We start from the raw sequence: 27,534 nt of genomic DNA, 5'->3' as shown, positions 1-27,534 counted from the left end.
ATACACTGCTGAGTTTCTCCAGTATTGTGTTTTTACTTTAAACTCACGACACCTCATCTCCCTCATACCTCCTGACATGGCTTCCCAATCCATAAGGAGTAAAACACAGAAGTCTGCAGACACTGATTATAGTACAAGCTCACAGAAACACTGCAGGAACTCAGCTGGTCTCACAGCGTTCATAAGAGGTAAAGATATATAACCTACATTTTGGGCCTGAGCACTTCCTCAAGGTATAAGCACACAGGAAGGCATCAGAATAAAGACCGAAGACTGGCTGGGAGAGGAGTCCAGACCAATAAAAGGTGTTAATTTGATATAAGAGTAGTGGTCTTCTTTACATTGGAGATATTGGGCGCAGACTAGGGCTCTGTTGAACACCTTGGCTCTGTCTGTTACAATAGCGTGGATTTCCCAATGGCCACTCATTTCAATTCCCCATTCCATTCACTTGCTGACATGTCTATCCATGGCTTCATGCACTGCCAGACTGAGACCACCTGCAAATTGGAGGAACAACACCTCATCATCCATCTGGGCACCCTCCAACCAGATGGCACTAACATCGACTTCTCTGGTTTCCATTAAATTCCTCCATCTTCCTCTTCCCCTCATCACCTTTCCCCTAGCATGCGCGTGGTCTCTCCCTCTCCCTTTTCCTCTGTCTCCTTTCACAGAGCCAAGATCAATACTCACCTGTCCTCTTATCATATCCAATTAACACCTTGTGTTGGTCCTCCCTCAGTCAGTCTTCAGTCTTCATTCTGATGACTTCCTGTTCTTTGCTGATTCCTCAAAGAAGTGTTCGGGCCCAAAATGTCGGTAATATATCTTTACCTCCTATGGATGCTGCGAGACTGGCTGAGTTCCTCCAGCATTTCTGTGTGTTTTTATCCCAGTCCACAGGGCCATTTCATACCTCACCAGACTTCGTGTGGACTTAACTCAACCACTTCAGCCTTACGCAATGTTCTATCACATGACCACACTTCCTGAGGCGCCTCTCACAACAAAATTATTCATTAACCCTTTCTCACAGATTAAGTCATCTCAACAGACTGACCGAGAAAACCAGCTTGCCACTGGCAAAGGTATGATAACGATTCCATGGTACCTCCTTGCCTTTCACTGGGGCTTCTGGAAATTCCGCCAAGGAGACCCAAGTGCTTTCCCTGTAATTCCCTCAACTTTCCCCACCAGTTTCAACTGCCAGCCTTGGGACTGTGCTTGGGGGGTTACTTTTTATTTAAAACATACAGTACAGAAACTATCCTGGAGCACCCAGCACCAGCAGGCTGTTTGGCCTTTTTCAGCCTGTTCTGCCAGTTGCTGAGCTAATATCAGCGGCTCAGAGATTGGGTGAGAGTCCCAAAGCATGAAAACACAAGGGGCAGCTCACCTGAAGTCCCCTCCCTCAGCCACACCATCTCACACAGCCCACCAAATCACCTTTAACAAGGGTCAGAGGTTCCCCTCTCCTCACCTCCACAGCCACTCAGCAACCGCACCAGAGCCTTGTCCCTGTTTGAACAGAGGGTTCCATCTGGCAGCATTCCATTGCTTGGGTAACAGTGCCAGCACCAACACCCTAGACATTGAGCTAGCTCAGCAAGGTTCTCTCTCCTGGAAACCCCCACTAATGACTTCCACTGATACCTCGGGGGGAGAGAGGGAGAGAGAGAGAGAGAGAGAGAGAGAGAGAGGTAGTTGGAAAGGGAGAGAAAGAGTGAAAGAGAGAGAGAGAAAGAACAGAGAACTTTACTGCACAGTACAGTCCATTTGGCCCTTGATGTTCCAATCTATATATTCCTACCCAAAAAAAACCAAAATCTTTCCTACCTTGTAACCCTCTATGCTTCTTCCATTCATGTGCGTGTCAAAGGGTCTCTTAAATGCCCCTAATGTTTCAACCTCCACCACCATCCCTGGAAAGGCATTCCAGGCACTCACAATTCTGTGTGAAAATATGTACCCCTGATGTCTCCATAAACAGGTGCTTGCTGCCCACCCTATTGATACCTCTCATAATCTCGTAGACCGCTATTAAGTCTCCTCTCATCTTCTTTGCACAAAGAGATAAGTCCCAGCTCTGCTAAATTTGCCTAATAAGACATTTTCCAATCCAGGTTAACATCCTAGTAAATCTCCTCTGCACCCTCTCCAGAGCTTCCACATCTTTCCTGCAATGTGGTGACCAGAGATATGTAGGTGTTGCATCATGACCTCTCAACTCTTGAACTCAATCCCCCTATTAATGAATCCCAGCATCCCATAGGCCTTCTTAACATCCTATGAACCTACATGGTGACCTTGAAGGATGCATGGATTTGGTCCCCAAGGTACCTCTGTTCATCCACATTCTTAAGTAACCAACTATTAACCCTGTACTCAGCCTTCTGGTTTGTCCTTCCAAAATACATCACACTTATCTGCATTGCACTCCATCTGCTACTTTTCCACCCATCTCTGCATCCTGTCTATATCCTTTTGTAACCTGCAACAACTTAAAAAAAAAATTCAGATGCCACCATTTTAATTCTGTGCTTTGGAAATTTAAAAAATTTAAAAATTTTTAAAAATTTTTCACGCTGTGAACCATATCAATCAAAATACATACAAACATTTCCCTCTTAAATATACACAGTGGCATTTTCTCCCCATTTATCCCCCTACCTTCCCTCCCCCCCTTCCCACCCTGTCCAAACCCATTAAACATTCAACAATACAATACACTAAATCCATTAAACAATGTCATCACACAATGAAAATAAACAAGAAAAATGTGTCATCTACTTTTACACACTGGATCAAGTCATTTTGTCTTCTTATCATTTTAGGGGGTGGAGGTCCAAGGCAAGCCCTCTCTGTTATTTTCCATGTACGGCTCCCAAATTTGTTCAAATAATGTGACTTTATTTTTTTAATTATATGTTATTTTTTCCAATGGAATACATTTATTCATTTCCATGTACCACTTCTGTATTCTCAGGTTCTCTTCTGACTTCCAAGTTGACATTATACATTTTTTTTGCTACAGCTAAGGCTATCATAATAAATCTTTTTTTGCGCTTCATCCAGTTTGAGGCCTAATTCTTTACTTCTTATATTACTTAGAAGAAAGATCTCTGGATTTTTTGGTATGTTATTTTTTGTGATTTTATTTAATACCTGATTTAGATCTTCCCAAAACTTCCTCACATGCCCAAATTGTTGTTCCCATTTCCTTTTTACAGTGAACATTTAACAAAAAAACTTTTGGGGTGTGATATATAACCTGTGTAACCAATTATACTGTATCATGCGTAACCTTGTGTTTATTATATTCTTCATAGTTCCAGAGCATAACTTTTCCCATATTTCATTCTTTATCTTTATGTTTAAATCTTTTTCCCACTTTTGTATGGGTCTATAGCTTATTTCATCATTTTCTTTCTCTTGCAGTTTAATGTACATGTTTGTTATAAATCTTTTTATTATCATTGTGTCTGTAATCACATATTCAAAGCTGCTTCCTTCCGGTAATCACAATCTGTTTCCCAATTCATCCTTTAAGTAGGCTTTCAGTTGATGGTATGCAAACATTGTACCATGAATTATTCCATATTTGTACTTCATTTGTTCAAATGTTAATAAATTATTTCCCAAAAAACAATTTTCTATTCTTTTAATTCATTTTCTCTCCCATTTTCTAAAGGAAAGGTTATTTATTGTAAAAGGGGTTAGCTGATTTTGCACCAATAATAATTTTGGTATTAGGTAATTTGTTTTTTCCTTTCTAAGTGAATCTTCTTCCATATATTGAGTAAATGATGCAATACTGGTGAGCTTTTATATCGTATCAGCTTTTCATCCCACTTATAAAGTATATGTTCCGGTACCTTCTCCCCTATTTTATCTAGCTCTATCTTAGTTCAATCTGGTTTTTCCCTTGTCTGATAAAAATCTGATAAATACCTTAATTGTTTTGCTCTATAATAATTTTTAAAGTTTGGTAACTGCAAACCACCTTGGTTGTACCTCTCTGTTAATTTATCTAACACTATCCTCGGTTTCCCCCCTTTCCATAAAAATTTCCTTATTATTCTCTAGTTCATTAAAGAATTTCTCTGTTAAGGGAATTGGTAATGATTGAAATAAGTATTGTATCCTTGGGAAGACGTTCATTTTAATGCATTTACCCTCCCTATCAACGTAAGCAGTAATTCTTTCCAATTAAGTCTTCCTGCAATTTCTTTATTAGTGGCTGATAATTTAATTTGTACAAGTGTCTTAAATTATTATCTAATCTAATACCTAAGTATCGGATTGCTTGTGTTTGCCATTTAAATGGTGATTCTTTTTTAAATTCTGTATAATCCGCATTACTCATTGGCATCACTTCACTTTTATTTGTGTTGATCTTGTATCCCGATATTTCTCCATATTCCTTCAATTTCTTATGTAGTTCTTTTATTGATATTTCTGGTTCTGTTAAGTATATTATGATGTCATCTGGAAATAAACTGATTTTATACTCCTTCTCCTTTATTTTTATCCTTTTTATTTTATTTTCTGTTCTTATCAGTTCTGCCAATGGTTCTATTGCTAAAGCGAACTGAGGGAGATAGTGGACATCCCTGCCTAGTTGACCTACTTGATTTAAATTAGTTCGATACATATCCATTTACTGTTACCTTCGCCAATGGTCCATTATATAATGCTTTAATCCAATTAATATATTTTTCTGGTAGATTGAACCTCTGTAATATTTTGAATAAATAATTCCATTCTACCCTGTCAAAGGCTTTTTCTGCATCTAAAGCTGCAGCCACTGTTGGCTGCATGAATTAGATTAATAAATTTACAGACATTATCCGCTGTTCGTCTTTTGTTAATAAATCCAGTTTGATCTTGTTTTACTATTTTTGGTACACAGTCGGCCAATCTGTTTGCTAATAATTTTGCTATTATCTTATAATCTGAATTAAGTAGAGATATTGGTCTATATCAGGGGTGTCAAACTCAAATTCACAGAGGGCCAAAATTAAAAACTTGGACTAAGTCGTGGGCCAAACTAAATATTTATTGAAAATTTTCAACAATATCTGCATGTTTTCTCTTCTTTCAACATATGTAATGTTAAACTTTTTCTTATTAAAACAAATGTTTAATAATAGTTTTGGTTAAACTCTTTCCAGAAGAAGCATTAACAAATGAGAAATAAAATATTCAATAAATAATATTTCTCTATAGCCTTTAAGCTCCTTTTAAATGTTTTTTTTTCCCACAAGCCAAGAAGTCAAAAAAATAACAACTTGCTTCAATGAAAATCCAATCTTTCAACTATGAACAGTCCAAAGTTAACCAAAGAAAATATTAATCCAAGCTTAGCTTGCCTCACTGTGATTTACTCTGATGCACCTGGGTCTAAACCAGATACCTGGCATCTCTTAGATGCAAGTTCATCAAACTCTGGGGTCAGAGTTTGCCTCCCACCTGTCTTGAAAGGTCCTGTTTTCTGTCTTTCGTTTGGCCATTTTTCGTAAGGGGTTTATTACATGTGAGTTAGGCGACAGGTCGCAAATGGTAATGAAAGTAAAGAGAGGAGGTGGGGGCGATTAGCGGGCTGACGGGCCAGCGCCAACTCATTTGCAAAGCATTCTGGGATTTGTAATATTAGATGTGCATGCGCTATACTGGCAGGGTGGCCAGCGGGCCAGCTCTAATACATATTTGATATGATCTTGCGGGCCAAATATAATTATATCACGGGCCAAATTTGGCCCGTGGGCCTGAGTTTGACATGTGTGGTCTATATGATGCTGATGTTAGTGGATTCTTCCCATCTTTGGTATACTGTAATTATTGCTGTCTTACATGAATCTGGCAAGTTTTGTGTTTCTTCTATCTGGTTCATTATTTCCAGGAGAGGAGGAATTAATAACTCTTTAAATGTTTTATAGAATTCTATTGGGAATCCATCCTCTCCAGGCATTTTAATGTTTGGCAGCTTTTTTAATATATCCTGTACTTCCTCTATTTTAAATGGTTTTATCAGTTTGTTTTGCTCCTCTTGCAATTTCCACAGTTCAATTTTAGCTAAAAACTCTTCTATTTTATCATCTTTCCCCTCGTTCTCAGTTTGGTATAATTGTTCATAAAATTCCTTAAAGTTCTCATTAATCTCCATTGGATTATATGTAATTTGTTTGTCCTTTTTCCTTGATGCCAATGCAGTTCTTTTAGCTTGTTCTGTTTTAAGTTGCCAGGCTAATATTTTGTGTGTTTTTTTCTCCTAGCTCATAATACTTTTGCTTTATTTTCATTATGTTCTTCTCCACCATATACGTTTGTAATGTGTCGTATTTTATTTTTTTTTGTCCACCAATTCTCTTCTTTTTGTTATATCATCCCTTGTTGCTAGTTCTTTTTCTGTATTTGCTATCTCCCTTTCCAACTGTTCTATTTCTTGATTGTAGTAATTTTTCATTTTAGTTACATAACTTATTATCTGCCATCTAATGAAAGCTTTCATTGCATCCCATAATATAAATTTGTCTTTCACTGATTCTGTATTTATTTCAAAGTACATTTTAATTTGGCATTCAATAAATTCTCTAAATTCCTGGCTTTTAAGTAGCGTGGAGTTTAACCTCCATCTAGATGTTCTTGGTGGGATGTCCTCCAGTTCTATTGCTAATAACAAGGGTGAATGATCAGATAGCAATCTAGCTTTATATTCAGTTTTTCTAACTCTCCCTTGAATATGGGCTGACAACAAAAACATATCAATTCTGGAGTATGTTTTATGCCTACTCAAATAATATGAGTATTCCTTCTCCCTTGGGTGCTGCCTCCTCCATATATTCATAAGTTTCATTTCTTGCATTGATTTAACCATAAATTTGGCCACTTTATTCTTTTTGCTAGTCTTTTGTCCAAATTTATCAAACATTGGATCAAATTAAGGTTAAAATCCCCTCCTATCAATATATTCCCCTGTGTATCTACAATCTTCAAAAAAATATCTTGCATAAACTTTTGATCCTCTTCATTAGGTGCATATATATTGATCAAATTTCAAAATTCTGAATATATCTGACACTTTATCATTACATACCTCCCTGCTGGATCTATTATTTCCTCTATTTTGATTCGTATATTTTAAATTAATCACCTCTGGCTTTTGAATTATATGATCCTGCCGCTATGTGCCCTACCCAGTCTCTCTTTAATTTATTATGTTCCACTTCAGTTAGATGCGTTTCCTGCACAAATACTATGTCTACTTTTTCTTTTTTCAGGAAATTTAATAGCCTTTTTCGTTTAATTTGGTTATGTAGTCCATTAATATTTATAGTCATATAGTTCAACATGGCCATCTCATATCCTGTTTACACCTCATTTCCGCTTCCTCACCACCCCCTTTTCCCCATTTTCATCTCTCAGTTTTCCCTTTTTGAACTCAATGTATGACAACACATTTAAAACATAAAATACTTCAACAACTCCCACATCTAATATTCCCTTAACCCCAAATGCCCCCCTCTCTGAGTTGCCCCTTATCTCTTGCTGGGCAACCACAACTCCCCTTTCCATTTGGATTGCGAACCTGCTCGCAAGTGTCAACTGATTTAGCAGTGACAGTTATTCTCTCCCATCCAACCCCCTCCAGAAAAGACTTTTTTTCTTCACATATAACAAAGCTCACCCTCTTTTTTTCCCCCTTACTTCCTTTCTTCCCTTTTCTTTCTCTTCTTTGGTTCTTACATATACATTATATTCACATCTTTATATGTATTTTATCGTCATTCTTTGTTCTTGTTACAGCTCTTCATCTCTCCTTCTGTCCTGCAGATTCTCATGCTTCCTCCAGATCAGAGAACAGTCTGTTTTGCTCCCCAGGGATAAATATTTTAAGCACAGCTGGATATCTTAACATAAATTTATAACCTTTTTTCCATAGGATCAATTTTCCTTCCTCTTTAAGAGTTCAAAACTTGTCTGGGTAAAAAAATATTTTTTGATCCTTGTATTCCAATGGTTTTTTGTCTTCTCTAATTTTATTCCTTGCCCGCTGTCGTATATCTCAAAAATGTTACTAAAATGGATCTTGGCTTTTGCTGTGTCTGTGGTTTCGGAGCTAGTGCTCTATGTGCTCTTTCTATTTCCATTTCTTCTTGTATTTCTGTCATTCCCAGGACCTTTGGGATCCATTCTTTTATAAATTCCTTCATATCTGTTCTTTCTTCATCCTTCTTTAGGCCCACTATCTTTATGTTGTTTCGCCTAATATAATTTTCCATCATATCAATTTTCTGAGCTAACAACACTTGTGACTCAAACTTTTTTGTCATTTTCTTCCAATTTTCTTCTTAAGTCATTCACTTCCATTTCTACAGCCGTTTCTTGTTCTTCCATATTTTATAATCTTTTCCCTATTTCTGTCATGACCAGCTCTATTCTACTCACTTTTTCTTCTGTACTTTTCATTTCACTAAATTCTAATGTCAATCATTCTTTTAATGCTCTCATTTGTTCTTGAAATTTTTTTAAATCTATATTCTGTCCATCTGTTTTACCTTCTATTTCTCTGTGCAGATCTTGTTCTTCTACTTCCTCTTCTTCTGTGTCTGTACCTGTGTTTGAGTCTTCTTCTTCTCTTTCTTGTATCTGTGTCTCTTCTGACTTTCCTGATGAGTTGCTTGCCTCACTTTGCTGGGCTTCTTCTTGCTTGGCTGCTTACTGTTGGTCCTCTTCTTCTGGGCTACTCATCTGTTGGGCCTCCTGTTGCTGTTCTTCTTTCCTATCCTGTCACTTTCCTCTTCTTCCAGCTGAGAGCCCTGGTGTCGGGCATCCCTCAGCTGGTCGCGCTGTGTTTGCCCAGTCCTCAGCTGGGCCCCCCTCCCGTCAGTGTTTTCCATTTCCTTAGTGAGCGCATGTACAGTTGCGCACTTTGTTTGGCTCAAAGAGCCATTTTTGCAGTCCAGCGGTCGGGGATCGCGACTCTGCGGGGTCGTCATCATCCTTGGAGAACGGGCTCTCTTCTCCATGACGGCTCCCTGTTTCTTCATGCAGGTAAGGCCTTCTCCTTTTCCTTCTGGTGTCTTTTCTTCTTTTTTTCCCCGTTGTTTTTACTTTTTCCTTCTTGGGTGCCATTTTCTTTCTTTTCTCTACAAGTTTATCTTTTATTTGATATGTTTTGTGTTTCTTGAACTTTGTATTTTCTTCACTTTATTTCTTCTTTTCTGGAGATGGCTGGTATTCTCCTACCGGCCACTACTCCATCACATGACTCCTCACCTGCAACAACCTTCAGCATCATCCACAACTCCTCCAACCTTTGTATCATCTGCATCCTTCTGCCTCTTCATCCAGGTCGTTTATAAAAATCACAAAGAGCAGGGATCCGGGTCAGATCCTTGCGACACTCCACTAGTCACTGACTTTCCTTCCACTACTACTCTCTGCTTTCTTCATACAAGCTAATGTTTAGTCCACACAACCAAGGTTCCATGGATCCCGTGCCTCATGGCATTCTGAGCAAGTCTCTCATGAGGGATCTTGTCAAATGCCTTGTAGATCTGTTACAGAGTTCTGCGTTGTGTATTGGCCTATGTGTTGTGTGGTTTTATGTTAAAAAGTGACAGTTTGCCTTTAAGAGCCAAGGTGAAGGTGGACTGCTGAGAGAGTGGGAGACGGACTGACACGTGCAGAAAATGATCTAAAAATTTCTGGACTTGGATGATAAACCACCACTAGGTGGTGCTGTGGAGTGGAAGAAGGCCCAGAGCATGAGTCATGGTCTGGAGGAGAGTTTAGAATGTTGGGATTTCAAAAAGGATGAACATTCCGAAAGTAGCCAGAAGGATCCAGACCAAGCAACACAAGACAACTTCGAATTTTATGTTCTCTCTCTCTCAAAGATCTTTTGGCTTCAGTTTACCAAACAAACTGAATTTTGTTTTGTGTAAGTTTTTCTGTGGGCTGGTTGGAAGTGTAGCTCAAACTTTGAATACGTATATTTATATTTAGGCTGGGGAATTTATTAGTTTTACACTGTTATAGAGATTTTCATAGTAACCAGTGGGCATTGTTATAAAAAGGGGGGATTTTTGAATTAAAGTTTGAAGGTGAATTTTTGTTGCTAAAGTAATTGTTCATCTTTACCCCTGTGTGATATGCCTTCTTTGTGGTTGCTGTTTTGATCTTGTAACAGACCACATTTACCATCATCTTCTTTTGTTTCCTCCTGAGGCATGACATTCCCTCCACAATATCATGCTGACTATCCCTGAGTAGACTGTACTTCTCCAAATGCTCATAGATTCAGGACCGGCACTACCATTAGGCCAACTTGGCAGACAGCTAGGGAGCAGACCTCAGAGGGGTGCTGTTGAGGAGAGCAAATTATGCCCCACAATTCAGGTAAGCTGAGGGGAGGGTTCAGAATTGGTGTTGAGACCTACAGTATGCAACTGTAGGCCGACTGCTGATGGGAGGGTTTGGCCTTCAGAGTTGGGTGCCAGGAGCTCCTAACACCCGACTCTGAATCCTCCCCTCAGCTTACACCAGAGCTCCCAACGCCTGAGTACCAATAGTTTGCACACTACTGATGTAAGTCTCACTGGTCTATAAATCCCAGGATTATCTTTTTTAAACAAAGGGACCACATTTGGCATTCTCCAATCCTCTAGCACCAATTTGGCGGTCAAAGAGGACTCAAAGATCATAGCTATTGCCCCAGATATCTCTTCCATCAATTTCCACAGCAACTTTGGGTACATCGCGTTTGACCTGGGGACTTGATATTTCTAAGAAGATCCAACACTTTCTCTTCCTTAATCTCCAGATTGTCCAGCAGGCAGGCCTGATCTATTCTGACCTCACCCTGATCAAGGTCCTTTTGTCTTGTGAATTCTGAAGCAAAGTATTCATTTAGGACCTCTCCAACCTCCTCCATCTCCAGACACATGTTGCCTCCTATATCCTTTAGCAGCTCCACCTTCATTCTCGTCATCCTACCCTTCGAGCTCTCCTAAGTACTTTCTTAACCTCCCTCCTGCTACCATATACTTCTCATGACCCCTTCCTGTTTCCCGCTTCCTTCTTCCTTTTCACTAGCTGCCTCACATGTTTGGTCAACCACTGATCCCTTTTCTGACCATCGTTCCCCTGTCCAATTGGAATAAACCTATCCAGAACCCAACACAAATGGTCCCTGAACTTCCTCCACATTAGTTCTGTGCTTTCACCCTTGAACACCTGTTCCCAATTTACTCTCACTAGTTCCTGCCTCATCCCAATGTAATTAGCCCTTCCCCAATTAAACACTTTCCCATTTTGTCTCCTTTTATGCTTATTCATAGCTATGCTAAAGCTCAGGGAATTGACCCTCACTGTCCCCAGACCCTCTGTGCCTCTGACCCACACTGCCCCCTGACCCACTGCCCCAAATCACACTGCCCCCGACCCTCAATGTCCCTGTGTCACTTCCCCGTCCCGAACTGCCTCCCCTGACTCACATTGCCCCCAACCCACAATGTTTCCTGACCCACACTGCCCTAGGCCCCCACTCCACCCTTGTTGTACTTGCCTTCAAATTCCTCGGTCGCCTGTCTCCCTGCTGCCTCACTGACCCGTACCGTTCCATTCCTGTCTTTGCATCCTTCCTGTGTGATTGTTCAGCTGTTCCACCAGCCTCTTCCCTGGACCCCTGGAGCCTTCCCCCACATTTCACATCCAAGGAAGCCCATGGCATACGGAACTGACACTGATCCCAATGTTCCAGCTCAGTTGTTACCCGAGAGGCGGGCACTGTGAAACACAAGCTGCTGGCCAGCACAAGGCTTTACATTTTACAGTGCAAGCTAGGGGAGAGAGGGAAATGGGAGAGGGAGAAGAAGGAGAAGAGGAAGAAGAAGGAGAAGAGGATGGGGAGGGAAGGGGAAGAGGGAGGGGAAGAGGGAGGGGAGGGAGAAGAGGGAGGGGAGGGAGAAGGGGAAGGGGAGGGAGAAGGGGAAGGGGAGGGAGAAGGGGAAGGGGAGGGAGAAGGGGAAGGGGAGGGAGAAGGGGAAGGGGAGGGAGAAGGGGAAGGGGAGGGAGAAGGGGAAGGGGAGGGAGAAGGGGAAGGGGAGGGAGAAGGGGAAGGGGAGGGAGAAGGGGAAGGGGAGGGAGAAGGGGAAGGGGAGGGAGAAGGGGAAGGGGAGGGAGAAGGGGAAGGGGAGGGAGAAGGGGAAGGGGGGAGAAGGGGAAGGGGGGGAGAAGGGGAAGGGGAGGGAGAAGGGGAAGGGGAGGGAGAAGGGGAAGGGGAGGGAGAAGGGGAAGGGGAGGGAGAAGGGGAAGGGGAGGGAGAAGGGGAAGGGGAGGGAGAAGGGGAAGGGGAGGGAGAAGGGGAAGGGGAGGGAGAAGGGGAAGGGGAGGGAGAAGGGGAAGGGGAGGGAGAAGGGGAAGGGGAGGGAGAAGGGGAAGGGGAGGGAGAAGGGGAAGGGGAGGGAGAAGGGGAAGGGGAGGGAGAAGGGGAAGGGGAGGGAGAAGGGGAAGGGGAGGGAGAAGGGGAAGGGGAGGGAGAAGGGGAGGGAGAAGGGGAAGGGGAGGGAGAAGGGGAAGGGGAGGGAGAAGGGGAAGGGGAGGGAGAAGGGGAAGGGGAGGGAGAAGGGGAAGGGGAGGGAGAAGGGGAAGGGGAGGGAGAAGGGGAAGGGGAGGGAGAAGGGGAAGGGGAGGGAGAAGGGGAAGGGGAGGGAGAAGGGGAAGGGGAGGGAGAAGGGGAAGGGGAAGTGGAGGGAGAAGGGGAGGGAGGAGGAGGAGGGGAGGGGAGGGAAGAGGGGTTGAGGGAGAAAGAGGGGGTGAGGGGAGGAGAGGAGGGAGGGGATGGGGAGAGGGGAGAGGGAGGGGGAGGGAAGGAAGAGGGGTTAGGTGGGAAGGGGGTGGGAGGAGAGAGGAGGGAGTGGGTGAGGAGGGGAAGGGGAGAAGAGACATGTAGAGTTAGTGGGAGAGGGAGGGTGGGACAATGGGAATGAGGGGAGGAGTGTGGAGAGGGAGAGGTAAGAGGAGGGAGGTGTGCATGGGAGTGAGAGGTGGGGTGGGAGGGGATGTGAGGGAGGGAGGGGTTGGGAAGGAGATTAGGAGGATTGAGGAAGGGCGGAAAGAAGCAGGGGAAGGTTGGAGGGGAGTAGGAGGGAGAGTGGGGGAGAACAGCATCAACCAACCACACATAGATCCTTCATTATCTCCACATTCCCATCAATTCTCCCAGGTTCCTTCCCTGCCCCACCCCCCCAACACACACACACACACACACACACACACACACACACACACACACACACAGAGGGGATAACTTATGGTAGCCATTAACTCAGTAACTCGCATGTCTTCAGGATGTGTGGGTATACTGCAGGTAAGAAAGAGAGGGGAAGGAGTACAGTCCACCAGACAAGTGTGAATCAGATATGCTAAGATGAAAGGCTCTGTGAAAGGAGTCAGAGGGGAAAGGGAAGAGAGACAGAGCTAGAGGAAAGGAGACATGGAAGGTAAAACCCAGGCCGGAGGGTGGGTGGTGGTGGGTCTAACACAGAAACATTAGGTCAATATTAATGCCATCTGGTTGGTCCGCATTCTTAGACTACACGCTGATGGCTTCTAACGTTTCCGGTGTGACCTCGGCTCAGATTTTCTGGCACAGACGAGTGTGCTTAGTTCTCTAAGTAACTGTCACTGAAAAATGGAGCTGTATCGCATAGAGACAAGACCCTTCAGTCCAATTTGCCCTTGCCAACCAAGATGTCTACCTGTGGTCATCCTCTACTGGCCTGCTTTGAGGTACATACACTCTCAACCTCTCTAACTGAGTTCATCTTGAAGCTTTGTTAAGGTAATTGATCCCATCTCCATCACTCCCCAGTGGAACTAATGCTTTGGTTAATCCCACTTCCCGCCTCCCAGTGATGAAAGGCAAGTCAATGACGGAGGATAGAAACATTAGATGCACCCTTCTGGTCCAGAAGCCTGAAGTCCAACTCCTCTGGGTTCAAGAACACTTTTGTTCCAACAGCTTTCAGGCTCTTGAACCTTTCTGTCCTACCCTGATCATAAACTACACTGGCACCACCAAAATCTTCTACAGGAGCTCTATCGAGAGCATCCTGGCCAGCTGCGTAACAGTGTGGTACAGTTGCTGCAGAGAAATGGGTCGAAGACCATAAGAGTGGCAGAGAAGATCACTAGAGTCTCCCTCCTCTACAATCGATGTGATCTACTGGGATCGTTGTCTGAAGATGGTGTGCAAAATCATTGAGGACCCCTTCCACCCCGCACACAGTATCTTTCAACTGCTCCTTCAGGGAAGAGATACAGGAGTATCAGAGCCAGCACCACCAGGCTGAGGAACAGCTTCTTCCCTCAGACAGTGAGGATGCTGAACGACCAAAGGAACTGCTCACACTAACCATCCGAGACTCTCATATTCCTGCATATGTTATTTGTCTGTATGTATGTTATGTTGGGTTGTGTGCTGTGTGTTTTGCATTGAGGATCGGAGAACGTAGTTTCGTCAGGCTGTAATTGTGCAATCAGATGACAATAAACTTGACTTGAAGATCTGTCTACATGAAGCATCACCTACTTTCTCTTACACAAACTGCAATTGTGAATATTTGTTTATCCATCCTTTTATATTTAATATCGCTTTCTCATGCAATATGTGACATTTTGAAATGATACTATTGTAGTTGATGTACCTGTGTCTGGAGCAGGTAAGAATCTGTACACTGTACCTCTGTATATGACAATAACCTCTCATTTTCAAAGATACATATTTAGGCCCTATCAAGTCTCACCTTTTCCTCTCTTGTCCATATCCAATCAACAGTTTTTGCCTGTTGGACTGTACTCTTCCTCCCATCCCTTCTCTCTAGCCTTTTAATTCAGACAGATGCCAGCCTGCCTTTTACTCATACCCTGGAAAAGGGCTCAGGCCTGAAACATCGTATCTTTACCTCCAATGGATGCCGTGAGACCTGCTGAGCTCCTCCAGCATTTGTGTTTTTACTGCAATCATGGAGTCTGCAGACTTTCGTGTTTCACCACGTTAACTCCGTCACCTTCTCCATATGTCTGATATGCTGTGTGTTTCCAGCATGCCTGGGGTTTCTCCAGAGATCCCAGTCAGTAACCCTACAGGTTATGATCCAACCAAATTCCGTTTGACTGGGGGAGAGTTTGTCTCTCTTCTGCTCCTTCCAACAAAGAATGAACTCCTCTTTTATCTGTTATAAATCTAGACCGTGTGGTTTAAGATTCAAGATATCTTTACTGTCATGTAATAAAAACAGTGTCTTTCTTCTCTTCTCTCTTTCTCTTTGGCTTGGCTTCGCAGACGAAGATTTATGGAGGGGTATGTTCACGTCTGCTGCAGGCTCGTTGGTGACTGACAAGTCCAATGCGGGACAGGCAGGTACGGTTGCAAGGGAAAATTGGTTGGGGTTGGGTGTTGGGTTTTTCCTCCTTTGTCTTTTGTCAGTGAGGTGGGCTCTGCGGTCTTCTTCAAAGGAGGTTGCTGCCTGCCGAACTGTGAGGCGCCAAGATGCACGGTTGGAGGCGAGATCAGCCCACTGGCGGTGGTCAATGTGGCAGACACCAAGAGATTTCTTTAAACTGTCCTTGTACCTCTTCTTTGGTGCACCTCTGTCTCGGAGCCCAGTGGAGAGCTCGCCATATAACACGATCTTGGGAAGGCGATGGTCCTCCATTCTAGAAACGTGACCCACCCAGCGCAGTTGGGTCTTCAGCAGCGTGGATTCAATGCTTGCGGACTCTGCCAGCTCGAGTACTTTGATGTTGGTGATGAAGTCATTCAATGTTGAGGATGGTGCGGAGACAGCGCTGATGGAAGCATTCTAGGAGCCGTAGGTGATGCCGGTAGAGGACCCATGATTCGGAGCCGAACAGGAGCGTGGATATGACAACGGCTCTGTACTCGTTGATCTTTGTGTGTTTCTTCAGGTGGTTGTTTTTCCAGACTCTTTTGTGTAGTCTTCCAAAGGCGCTATTTACCTTGGCGAGTCTGTTGTCTAACTCGTTGTCGATCTTTGCATCAGATGAAATGGTGCAGCCGAGGTAGGTAAACTGGTTGACCATTTTGAGTTCAGTGTGCCCGATGGAGATGTGGGGGGGGCTGGTGGTCATGGTGGGGAGCTGACTGATGGAGGACCTCAGTTTTCTTCAGGCTGACTTCCAAAACAAAACATTTTGCAGTTTCCGCAAAACAGGACGTTATGCGCTGGAGAGCTGGCTCTGAATGGGGAACTAAAGTGGCATCATCTGCAAAGAGTAGTTCACGGACAAGTTGCTCTTGTGTCTTGGTGTGAGCTTGCAGGCGCCTCAGATTGAAGAGACTGCCATCCGTGCGGTACCGGATGTAAACAGCATCTTCGTTATTGAGGTCTTTCATGGCTTGTTTCAGCATCATGCTGAAGAAGATAATAAAGAGGGTTGGTGCGAGGACGCAGCCTTGCTTCACGCCGTTGTCAATGGAGAAGGGTTCGGAGAGCTCATTGTTGTATCTGACCCGACCTTATTGGTTTTCGTGCAGTTGGATAACCATGTTGAGGAACTTGGGGGGGCATCTGGGGCACTCTAGTATTTGCCAAAGCCCTTTCCTGCTCACGGTGTCGAAGGCTTTGGTGAGGTCAACAAAGGTGATGTAGAGTCCTTTGTTTTGTTTGCTGCACTTTTCTTGGAGCTGTCTGAGGGCAAAGACCATGTCAGTAGTTCCTCTGTTTGCGCAAAGCCACACTGTAATTCTGGGAGGACCGTGTGGTTTAAGATTCAAGATATCTTTACTGTCATGTAATAAAAACAGTGTAATATTACATGAATTCACCATCAGCAGAAATTGCCAGAAGTATGGTTACCTCCCTTTTTCCAATTTCCCATTAAACCTTTTGTTCCAGATGTAATAGCCACAGGCTATTTGATCTTTCTTAGCACAGCCCCTTCTGCCCCTCAATTTGCTCAGTTTGAGCCCCAACTCCCTGCTCTTTAGTTATCTGAGAAAAGTCCATTCTCAGCTACGGGTAGTGTTCAGGGATCGGTGGACCACCACGCCAACACCACTCCTCCCATTTACCTTGCCCTATTTGCTCCTCGCCTCTTGTCCCTGCACTGAATTCCAGTTGCCATCTTTGTACCCTCCTGGATCCCACATTTACCCCCACCCCCATCCTCTGGGTTGCCAAATTGCGGCTTCTGGGAGCATGATGTGCACACAATGCTTACCAATTTCCTCCCCAACAATATTCCTATTGAAACATTGTTCATGGACCACAATGAAGAAGGCTCACCAGCGGTTTAAGGAGATTTGGTACATCACCAAAGACACTTGCAAATTTCTACAGGACAGCATTCTGATTGGTTGTATCATTGTCTAGTATGGAGATGCCAATGCACAGGACAGGAAAAGGCTTCAGAGATTGTGAACTTGGCCAGCACCATCATGGGCATCAGCCTTCATCCATCGAGGACATCTACAAGAGACCTTCACCACCCAAGCCGTGTCTTCTTTACTCTGTTACCATCAAGAAGGAGGTACAGAAGCCTGAAGATGAACACCCAATGGTACAAAAAACAGCAACTTTCCTTCCGCCATCAGATTTCTGAACAGACAATGAACCCATAGACACTATCTCACTCGTTCTCCTTTCTTATGCACTGTTTATTTTAAAATTTTGCATCTACGGAAATGTAATTTATTGCAATTTTGCACCTGTAATCTACAGACACTCATTTAAGGACTCTTACTTGTGCACCTTATTGATTTTTATTTGCTCTTTGCTCTCTCAGTATTGCACAGTCAGTTGTTTACATTCATTATCTGTTCATAATTCTTTTGATTGGTCACATGTTTACGCTGTGTACAGTTTTTTTTTCACTACCAATTAGAGGTAATTCTGTCGTGCCCGCAGGAAAAACTAATCTCAGAGTTGTATATGATGTCATATATGTACTTTGACAATAAATCTGAAATCTGCAGCACAGCACGGGCCTTTTAGCCTTGACTATCCTTGTGTAGACTGTACTGCTCCAAATGCTTATAGATCCTATTGTTAAGAATTCTCTCCACAAGTTTGCACACTACTGATAGAAGCCTCACTAGTCTATAATTCCCAGGATTCTCCCTATTACCTTTTTTAAACAAGGGGACCACATTGGCCATTCTCCATTCCTCTGGGATCTCCCCTGTGGCCAAAGAGGACCCACAGATCATAGCTACTGCTCCAGCTATCGCTTCTCTCACTTCCCTCAGAAACCTGGGGTATATCATATTCGGCCCCGGTGAACGTTCTTAATGTTTTCAAGAAGATCCAACACTTGGGGGAGCACTGGAGGCAAATCCACAGACTCTCAGCATCTCTGAAGGGACTCCCTTGGTTCTCTTTCTCTCTTACTGCAAGCGGCGCTGAATGACACTGATATATCTCTTTGTCTGCCTTACGGCAGGCAAAAGGGAATGTAATGTAATATTATACGTTCTGTACTATTACATGGCAATAAAGGAATCTTGAACAAGTCTGTGTTGACTGCTCAGTCCCATGATTTAGTTCCAAGTGTTCTGTTATTGCATCTTTTATTAAAGATTCCAGTACTTCCCCCATTATTGCTGCTCCCTCTTTTCAAAAGTAAAACACAAATGTCTGCAGACACCACGTTTGAAGTAAAAACACAATGCTGGCAAAAGTCAGCAGGTCAAACAGTGTCCTTTATAAGGCAAAGATAGATACATAACCAATGTTTCAGACATTGATGGAGGAGCCCTTCATCAAACTCACAACCTTCTCCTGCACTGTGTTTACTTTAGAGCAACAAGTGTGAAACTGAACTGTTGTTGGGTCAGTGAAACATTCTGGCAATATAACACAAACCTTTAAACAGTTAACACAAACACAGTTCTCATCTTATAGCAGACCATCTGAAATGTTTTGGAATATTATTTAAGAGCATAATAGTATTAATTATGCTTTCTAACGAATTGAAATAGCTTTCATGGCATGCACAATCATGATGTCTGTTCAGCTTCCTGTATTTGTTAGTTGATCTGCAATCTCTCGGAAATCCCCCTCTACACTGGGTTAAGGAGGCAGCACGACCCAATATTCCCACTCTGCTCTGGCAACACCAGCAACACCGAGCCAAGTCTGCTGGTGCAACTAAGGACGATCAGGTCTTTGCTTACAGGCCTCTAACATGCTGCAAGGGTGACTGACTGGCCAGTTCACCCTAACTCATCCCCACATCCTGTTTTCAACCTGACCAAACTCCACACTCACTCACTCTACCCCACTGTTCTCTTTCCCTACCCCTTGCTCTCATTCCTTACCCTCTTCTCTAAATTAAATTTTAAATTTAGACATGCAGCACGGTAACAGGCCCTTTTGGCCTGTGGTGTCTGAATACACCCAATTGACCTAATATCTCTCCCCAACCCCCTGCTCTTGCTCACTCCCTCTCTCCCCCCCAAACCGCCTGCTCTCTCCCTCTCCCCCCAAACTGCCTGCCCTCTCTCCCTCATCCTCCTCCCCACTCTCCCCTCCACCCCCCACTCTCCCCTCCACCCCCCCACTCTCCCCTCCACCCCCCCACTCTCCCCTCCACTCTCCCCTCCACCCCCCACTCTCCTCACTCCCCTGAATATTTTCTACTTCACTCATTTAACCACTTTCCTGTAGAATCTTCTTTTGGCGTCACCTAAATCTCAACCCAACAGATGATTTTTTTTCTGAAGAATCCCTCTCTCCTTAAACCACCCTCAACATTTCTTTTTCCTACCCTGGACCCGGCCAGGGCCACCCTCGCCCTCTGCATTTCCCCAACCACCCTGTTTTGAACAGCACCGGTGGCCCCTGCCGTGAACACCGCACGTGTGCGGGACGGGGCAAGGAGCTCGGCGCATCCCTCCTTCCCGGGACTGACCTGTTGAGGACAGGTGGGCGTCATGGTTCATCACTGGAATGTGGGGCTGAGGATCCCTCTCCGCTCCCGCACACAACGGCGAAGTTCAGCCCTGTGGCAAAGCAACGAGCCAGCCCCGCCCCGGCTTCCCCTTCCCCTCGCTACTCGAGTCTGTCCGCCTCCCCCGCCCGGCTGCTGCACCTCCTTCTCCGCGAGTCGGGCTGCTCCCCGTTCTGACAGAGACCCCCCCTCACCCGTCCTGCACCCTGACCGGCTGAATGCTTACCCAAAAGCGAAGAAAGCCGCGGAGATTTGCGGCCGTTCAACCCATAGCGTCCATGCTTGACAAGAAACTCCTTCGTCTGCTCCCCCGGTTCTAGCGCCTGCAAACCCATCCAAGTAAACATTTCTCCTCTAATCCATCGACTAAGTATTTTCAATGTCGCTCTCTCTGCTGAAAGACAGAAATCCTGGTGATTTACCCCCAGACACCTCACAATTAAATCTGGCAATGATTGGCACACAGAACGATCGGGATGGCTCAGGATTCAGTGCTGGACCTCAGCAGCGACAACGAACTGCCAGGTGGAGGTGATGGTTGTGACATTTAAGGGAGGACTGGATGGTAGGGGTACTGAAAACTATGGTCTGGGTGCAAGTCATGGGCTGAGGTGGATTCATAGTTTGACATAGACTAGATGGGCCAAAGGGCCTGTTTCTGTGCTGCAGTTTTCTATGGTTAACGACTTGCAGAAAGGCATTATTTCCAGTTTAGGCTTTTGCAATGAACTGGGATTCACTGGTAGGGCTTTGTGCTGATGGCCGGCCCCACCCCCATCTGCTCACTTATAAACCTGGTTTCCCACCAAAACCCAGAACCCTTCTGAAGACTACTGTGAGACCCTACCCTTAGTTATATGCTAATAAAAGCATTTGTTCTCCCTCCAGTCATGAGAGCTTTTACTCACACTACAATTTTATTAGCTTATTCCCTCATGATGGAAGTGCTACTCAAGCCAGGTATGCTCTGTCCCCCCCCCCGATGCAGCTGAGGAGTTCACATATTGGCTAGACTGCTTCCAGGTCTACCTGAACGTGAGCAGAGACTTCTTCCATACCAATGAACTCAGGAGGTCTGCACTCGCTTCGAGGGAAGGAACAAAAGGGTGTGCAGTCATCAGGGACTGCTCTACATATGACGCTGCCACCCTGACTTGCTCTACATCACCAGCGGCCAGGAGAGACCATCGATGATTATCTGTTGGATCTGTGGATGCTTCCTAAGAAGTGCAGATATGAAGTGGTTACGGGCCACATTCGTGAGGAAGAACAGATCTGGGACACTCTAGTCGTGGGGGTCCGCTCGAGGTACATGAGGCAGCGACTGCTCGAGTCGGGAAAGAAGGACTGGCTAGCCACATCAAGCTGGTCAAATCACTGGAACTAGCCAAGCTCGAGAATGATGACCTTGAAGCCAGCGACCTTGCTCACCCAGGTGACCCCTTCCAAGGACCGGCTGTTCTCGCTATCCCTGCTGCTTCCATGCCAGGGAGTGCTTTTTCTGCGGCAAGAGGCAGAATCTCCAATCTCGTTGCCTGGCAAAAGACTCAGTGTGTTCCAGCTGTAGCAAAAAAGGACATTGAGTCAGGGTTTGTCATGCAAGGGGAAGCCTGGGGAAGTCCGCAGCCTGCAACACTTCTGGATCTGATTCCAGCTCCAAGCCATCTGCCCCAAATTCACCCGAACCTACTTGCTGCCCAACATGCCGATGGAGGGTGGCAATGAGGAAATGGCATGAAGTGACCCAAATTCAAACTTTGCGCCATCATCGTCAGAGGAGGAAGGAGGGCAGCCATCTTGCCGTGCCACATGGTTGACACCATCATACCCATGCAGGGCAACTCAGGATGGTGGGGGCCACACGAGTGAGTAAGGATTATGGAGTCTCTGGGGACCTAGCCTCGATGGTCCTAGACAGGATAGACCTCACCAGCTCAGCAACTCCATAGTGACTGTGAAGGGAAATGGACATTCCACTAAATGCCTAATCAATGCAGGCTGTACTGAAAGCTTCATAGACTCATGGACTGTACAAAAATTCAACCTAAAGATGTATCCTTCTAATTATTGCATATTTCTCGCATCTCATTCACACTCTATGAGTGTTCAACAACATTGCTTAGTATACCTGTCGGGGGAGGGGGGTGGGTGGGAGTTCTGTAAATTTTGCTTGTATATACTTGATGAATTGTGTTGTTGGTCTGGACTTCCTGTGTCACCTTATGTAGTGCACGTCGAAAGAACCACAGACTTGTTGATCCAAACCAAGGCTTTTATAAACTAAAAGACTGGAGCATATCACAAGTAGGTTGACCAGTCTAGAATGACTTGGTCTGGCTAGGAGCAATCCTTTAAGACCTGCCAGTAGGTGTGTACACTCTGTACTATCACACCTTAAAAGTGTGACCTTGGAGTATTCTGGTCCCCTCCCCCCATAACTGTTTGGAACGGATGGCCCCTAAAATCAGAATCTACATGCAACCCCTCCACACTGAATATCGACCCACCCCCCTCCTCTCTTCCCGAATCTGTCCTCAGACTGAAAACCTATTGCTACCAAGAGCAGGAGGTACAGTACTGCAGAACAAGATTTTATAAAGTCTGAGACACAACATCTGCTGGATGAAGGTATCATTGAACCTAGCACCAACCCGTGGAGAGTGTAAGTGGAAGTGATAAAAGGGGAAAACAAGTTCAAGCTAGTAATTGACTATAGCCAAACTATTAATTGGTACACACTCCTGGACACATACCCCCCTCCCTTGAATTTCGGACATGGTGAATGATATCGCACATTATCGGGTCTATTCGACCATCTGAAAGTTGCCCATCACTAGCTGCCAATCTGTTCAGAGGACCATCCATATATGGCATTTGAGGCTAACGGTCATTTCTATCAATACCTGAGGGTCCCTTTTGGTATTACTAATGGGGTTTCTATCTTCCAGAGGCAGATGGACAGAATAGTGGACAAGTATGGGTTGAAGGCTACCTTCCCCTACCTCAATAATGTCTGTGGCCACACCTTGGAAGACCATGACGCCAACCTCCAGAGTTTTCTCTATGCAGTGAAAGCCCTGAAACTCATTTATAACTCTGACAAGTGTGTGTTCAGGTCTAACCAGTTGGCTATCCCTGGCTACGTAGTGGAGAATGGCATCATTGGACCCGATCCTGATAGAATGCACCCCCTGTTAGAGCTCCCCATCCCCAGGACCACAAAGGCTTTGAGGAGATGCCTGGGGTTTTTCCTCATTATGCCCAGTGGATCTCTCAATATACTGATAAGGTTTGCCCCCTCTTAAAGGCCACTAATTTCCCCCTCTTGGCTAAAGCCCAAACAGCTTTTAACTACCTCCGGAACCACATTGCGAAAGCTACCATCCACACAGTGGATGAGAATGTGCCTTTCCAAGTGGAAAGCAATGCTTTGGACGTAGCCCTGGCCGCTATTCTCAACCAGGCGGGCAGGCCGGTTGCATTTTTTTCGCGGACATTACAAGGCCATGAGTTCCAGAACACATCAGTGGAAAAGGAGGCTCAAACCATTGTAGAAGCCGTAAGGCACTGGAGACGCTACCTGGCTGGTCGTATTCATGTTCAATAATGTCAAGAGGGGCAAAATCAAGAATAACAAGATTGCTAGGTGGAGGATTGAGCTCTCCACCTACAATTATGACTTTGCCTATTGGCCAGGTGCCCTTAATGACCCTCCAGATGCCTTATCCAGAGGAAGCTGTGCTTCTGCACACACCAGCCAGCTGCGGTCTATGCATAATGAGCTTTGCCATCCAGGGGTCACCCGCATGGCTCATTTTGTCAAGGCACACAATCTGCCCTACTCCACGGAAGACGCCAGGTCTTTCCAGGTCGGCACAGAATGCAAGCCGCACTTCTACCGCCCCGCTAAGGTGCACCTGATCAAGTCATCCAGGCCCTTCGAATGGCTCAGTGTCGATTTTAAGGGACCCCTCCCCTCCACGAATGGGAACATCTTCTTCCTCTCCACCACTGACGAGTAATCCCGCTTCACATTTGCCATTCCATGTCCAGACACGTCCACTTCATCAGTCATAAAGGGCCTAGACACAATTTTCGCCATGTTCAGATATCCCAGAATATATTCAGATATATTCATAGTGATTGGGGCTCAGCCTTTATGAGTGATGAGCTACGTCAGTACCTGCCGGTGAAGGGCATCGCGTCCAGCAGGACTACTAGCTACAACCCCCAGGGGAATGGGCAGGTTGAAAAGGAGAACACCATTGTCTAGAAGGCTGTAAAACTGGCCCTGAAGTCAAAAGGCCTTCCAAACTCATGCTAGCAGGATGTCCTCCCTATGGCACTCCATTCTATCCAGTCGCTACTATGTACTGCAACCAATGCTACTCCTCATGAGCACCTATTCACTTTCGAAAGAAGGTCGGGATCAGGAACTACACTCCCAGTCTGGCTCATCACTCCTGGTCCAGTCCTTCTCAGGATGCAAGACCAACCCCCTGGTGGAAAGGATGAAACTGCTCCACGCCAATCCCACAAATGCCTATGTGGAGAACCCAGATGACAGGGAGGACACCATCTCCAACAGGGACCTGGCACCCACCGGAACAGAGGGTCTGTTGCCTCAGGTGCCCTGCAAGCCACAGAGCTCATTCTTGCCACCCCCAGTCAGGTCCTCAGGGGATCCGGTTCAGGAGGAAAGTGCATCCCCCTCCACCATTGAGCTGGAGATCCAGGCCGCCTTTCCTCCCTCACAAGGGGACCAGGAGACCCAAGGAGACCAAGGACCCCCTGGTGCTAAGGCGCTCCACCAGGATATCCAGACCCCGGGACTGCTTAAATCTGTATTTGTAAATAACTAGATACTTTTCAACCATTATTTTCTGAACCCATGTTCTCTGTCTTCATTCACAGACCCTAAATTCTACAGGAAGGGGTGAATGCAGTGAACTGGGATTCACCGGAAGGGTGTTGTGCTGATGGCTGGCCCTGCCTCCCAGCTCCACCCCCATCTGCTCACTTATAACCCTGATTTCCTGCCTAAACCCAAAACCTTTTTGAAGACTTCTGTGAAACCTTACCCATAGTTATAAGCTAGTAAAAGCATTTGTTCTCCTTCTAGTCATGAGAGTTTTTATTTACGCTAGAGCTTTATTGTTCCATGTACGGAAGTGAAAAACTTTGTTTTGAGGCCTATCCAGGCGTTGCCAAAAGGTTCTCTCAGTTCACACCATTCTGGATTTGAAAATTCACGGAAAACTACACCACATCAGCAGAGGGACAGGAATAATAAAGACAAGGGTCAAACTGGCGGTGTGTGTGGAGGAGGAGTGGCTTCCTGTCTGAAACTCACTCAGAAATCACATCACCAGTCAGTACGTGGTGCACTTTTTGTCACTCAAAGTTATGGACAAAGTTACTAATTGCAGGTGGAATATCAGTTAAAATTGGGCTCAGACCACTGCTCCCTGCACACCTTGCCATTGGCTGGTTCAAATCACCTAGCGTCCTTATTGGCTAGAGCCCTCTATTTAGCAGCTGCACAGAGGACATTCGCCCTCTCTGCCTTATAGTGATAACCCTGGACACTGCTCCATGCCAGGTCGCTTTTGCAGACATCGCTTGGGTCATGGTTGAGGTATGTTATTGTTATAGCTCAAATTGCTATAGATGAATCATGAGTCCAAGAGCATGCATTTACCCCTGTGGATACAGTGGTACCAGATCCACCTCCTCTTATTCAGGGGTCCGGGAGGGTGTGTACATCCCCTACTTATAGTGTGCGAATGTCTGCATTGCCTGTATGAATTAATGATTGTGTACAGTCTAACGTTCTCCCCTGTTTGTTTCTTGTTAAGATCTCTTCCCACACTCTTATAAATTGTGTGTGTTTGTTCCCACGCTCCCTTTTAAATTGTGTGTGTATGTTCCCATGCTCCCTTTTAAATTGCGTGTGTATGTCCCCACGGTCCCATATAAATTGTATGTGTATGTTCCCATGCTCCCTTATAAATTGTGTGTGTATGTTCCCATGTTCCCTTTTAAATTGTGTGTGTATGTTCCCACGCTCCCTTTTAAATTGTGTGTGTAGGTTCCCATGCTCCATTATAAATTGTCTCTCTTAATAATTGTTGTGTTAATAAAGTTATGTTTGATTGCAAACCCTTGTCTCCATATTCACTTCTCTTTGAACCCACCAAACCTGACACTTTCTCAACAAAATACTGGGTTTCTACAGTTCAAAGTTGAACTGTCAGAGAACATACATGACATCACAGAAAACCTCCAGGTCAGGCAGAATTTCTACTTACCAGAGAGCAAAAAACTGTACTCGAAATTATACAAAATAGAGAAATGTTGTAACAAGAAGGAAGTGCAAACTGGCTGGTGCAATACTGAAAATAAATATTCAGGAATCAATAAAGTGCACAAGAGTCCTTAAATGAGTCCCTGATTGAGTTTGTTGTTGAGGAGTCTGATGGTAGAGGTGGAGCAGCTATTCTTGAACCTGGTGGTACGAGTCTTGTGTCACCTAGACCACTTTCCTGATGGTAGCAACGAGAACAGAGCATGTGCTGGGAGATGTGGATCCTTGATGATTGATGCTGCTCTCCAACAGCAGCGTTCCCTGTAGATGTTCTTGATGGTGGGGAGGGTTTTGCTTGTGATGTCCTGGGCTGTGTTAACTACGGTTTGTAGGGTTTTCCACTCAGAGGTATTTGTGCCCCCACACCAGACCGTGATGCAGCTGGTCAGCGCACTTTCCACCACACACCTGTAGAAGTTTGCCAAGTTTCCCAGTGTCTTAAAGAACCTCTGAAAACTGAGGAAGTAGAAACGCTGATGTGCTTTCTTCATGATGACTTTCATGTGTTGGTTCCAGAAAAAGTCCTCTGAAATTGCAACTCCCAGGAATTTAAATATGCTCACCCCCTCCACCTCTGATCCCTCAGTGATCACTGGATCGTTCACCTCTAGCTTTCCCTTCCTGAAGTCCACAATCAGCTCCTTGGTTTTGGTGGCTTTAAGTGCAAGGTTGTTCTTGGTGCACCAAGTTTTCCAACTCCCTCCTGTATGTTCACTCATCACCCCTTTTTATATAACCCACCACCGTGGTGTCATCAGCAATTTTTTCCAGCATCTTAACAGGAAAATCAAATTTATTGTCAGTGACTCCAAACGATAACTAGTTTATTGTCATATTCACAAGTACAATGTACAATTGCACTAATATTCCCACTTGCTGCAGCCAAACAGAGATTTTGTGAAAAACTACAATCATATACTATACATTAAATTAAAAATGGTTAATAAATATTTATAAATTTAAAATTAATATAAGATTGCTAATGTTAGATTTAGTTCAGGTCTATTGTGGAATGTGCCAAGATGCAGTGAAAGAAGTTGTTTTATGAGCTGGCCAATTAGATATCCTATATGTAGGACAGCAGGTAAGACACATTGTAGATGCACAGAGTTACGGAGACATCAGTTACAAAGGCAACACTATTTTATCAGTGGGAGATTTGTTCAAGAATCCGAAGTCAG

At 44.8% G+C, this 27,534-nt stretch overlaps 2 protein-coding genes across 10 annotated transcripts in view; one reads left to right on the top strand and one right to left on the bottom strand.

Moving 5' to 3' along the window:
• LOC138735888 (DENN domain-containing protein 3-like) overlaps positions 1-20,055 on the bottom strand; it is a 92,155-nt gene extending 72,100 nt beyond the window's left edge. For 4 of the 6 annotated variants that reach the window (XM_069884482.1, XM_069884485.1, XM_069884486.1 and 1 more), the window contains exon 1: positions 1,484-1,555. In XM_069884482.1, the coding sequence (XP_069740583.1) occupies positions 1,484-1,553 (70 nt within the window). In that variant the 5' untranslated portion in view covers positions 1,554-1,555. Of the gene's footprint in view, positions 1-696; positions 958-1,483; positions 1,556-19,947 lie in introns of those variants that run through there. The other 2 variants (XM_069884483.1, XM_069884484.1) reach the window with 2 other exon arrangements.
• LOC138735890 (putative uncharacterized protein DDB_G0291608) overlaps positions 9,845-27,534 on the top strand; it is a 58,216-nt gene continuing 40,526 nt past the window's right edge. For 3 of the 4 annotated variants that reach the window (XM_069884492.1, XM_069884491.1, XM_069884489.1), the window contains exon 1: positions 9,845-9,949. The gene's annotated coding sequence lies outside the window, so the exon portion shown is untranslated. Of the gene's footprint in view, positions 9,950-15,355; positions 15,434-27,534 lie in introns of all 4 variants that reach the window. The other variant, XM_069884490.1, reaches the window with a different exon arrangement.

The sequence above is a fragment of the Narcine bancroftii genome, chromosome 6, assembly GCF_036971445.1.
Source record: "Narcine bancroftii isolate sNarBan1 chromosome 6, sNarBan1.hap1, whole genome shotgun sequence".
NCBI classification, from domain to species: domain Eukaryota; kingdom Metazoa; phylum Chordata; class Chondrichthyes; order Torpediniformes; family Narcinidae; genus Narcine; species Narcine bancroftii.
Note: the sequence above shows the minus strand (reverse complement) of the source record. Positions and strands in the feature narration are given on the sequence as shown.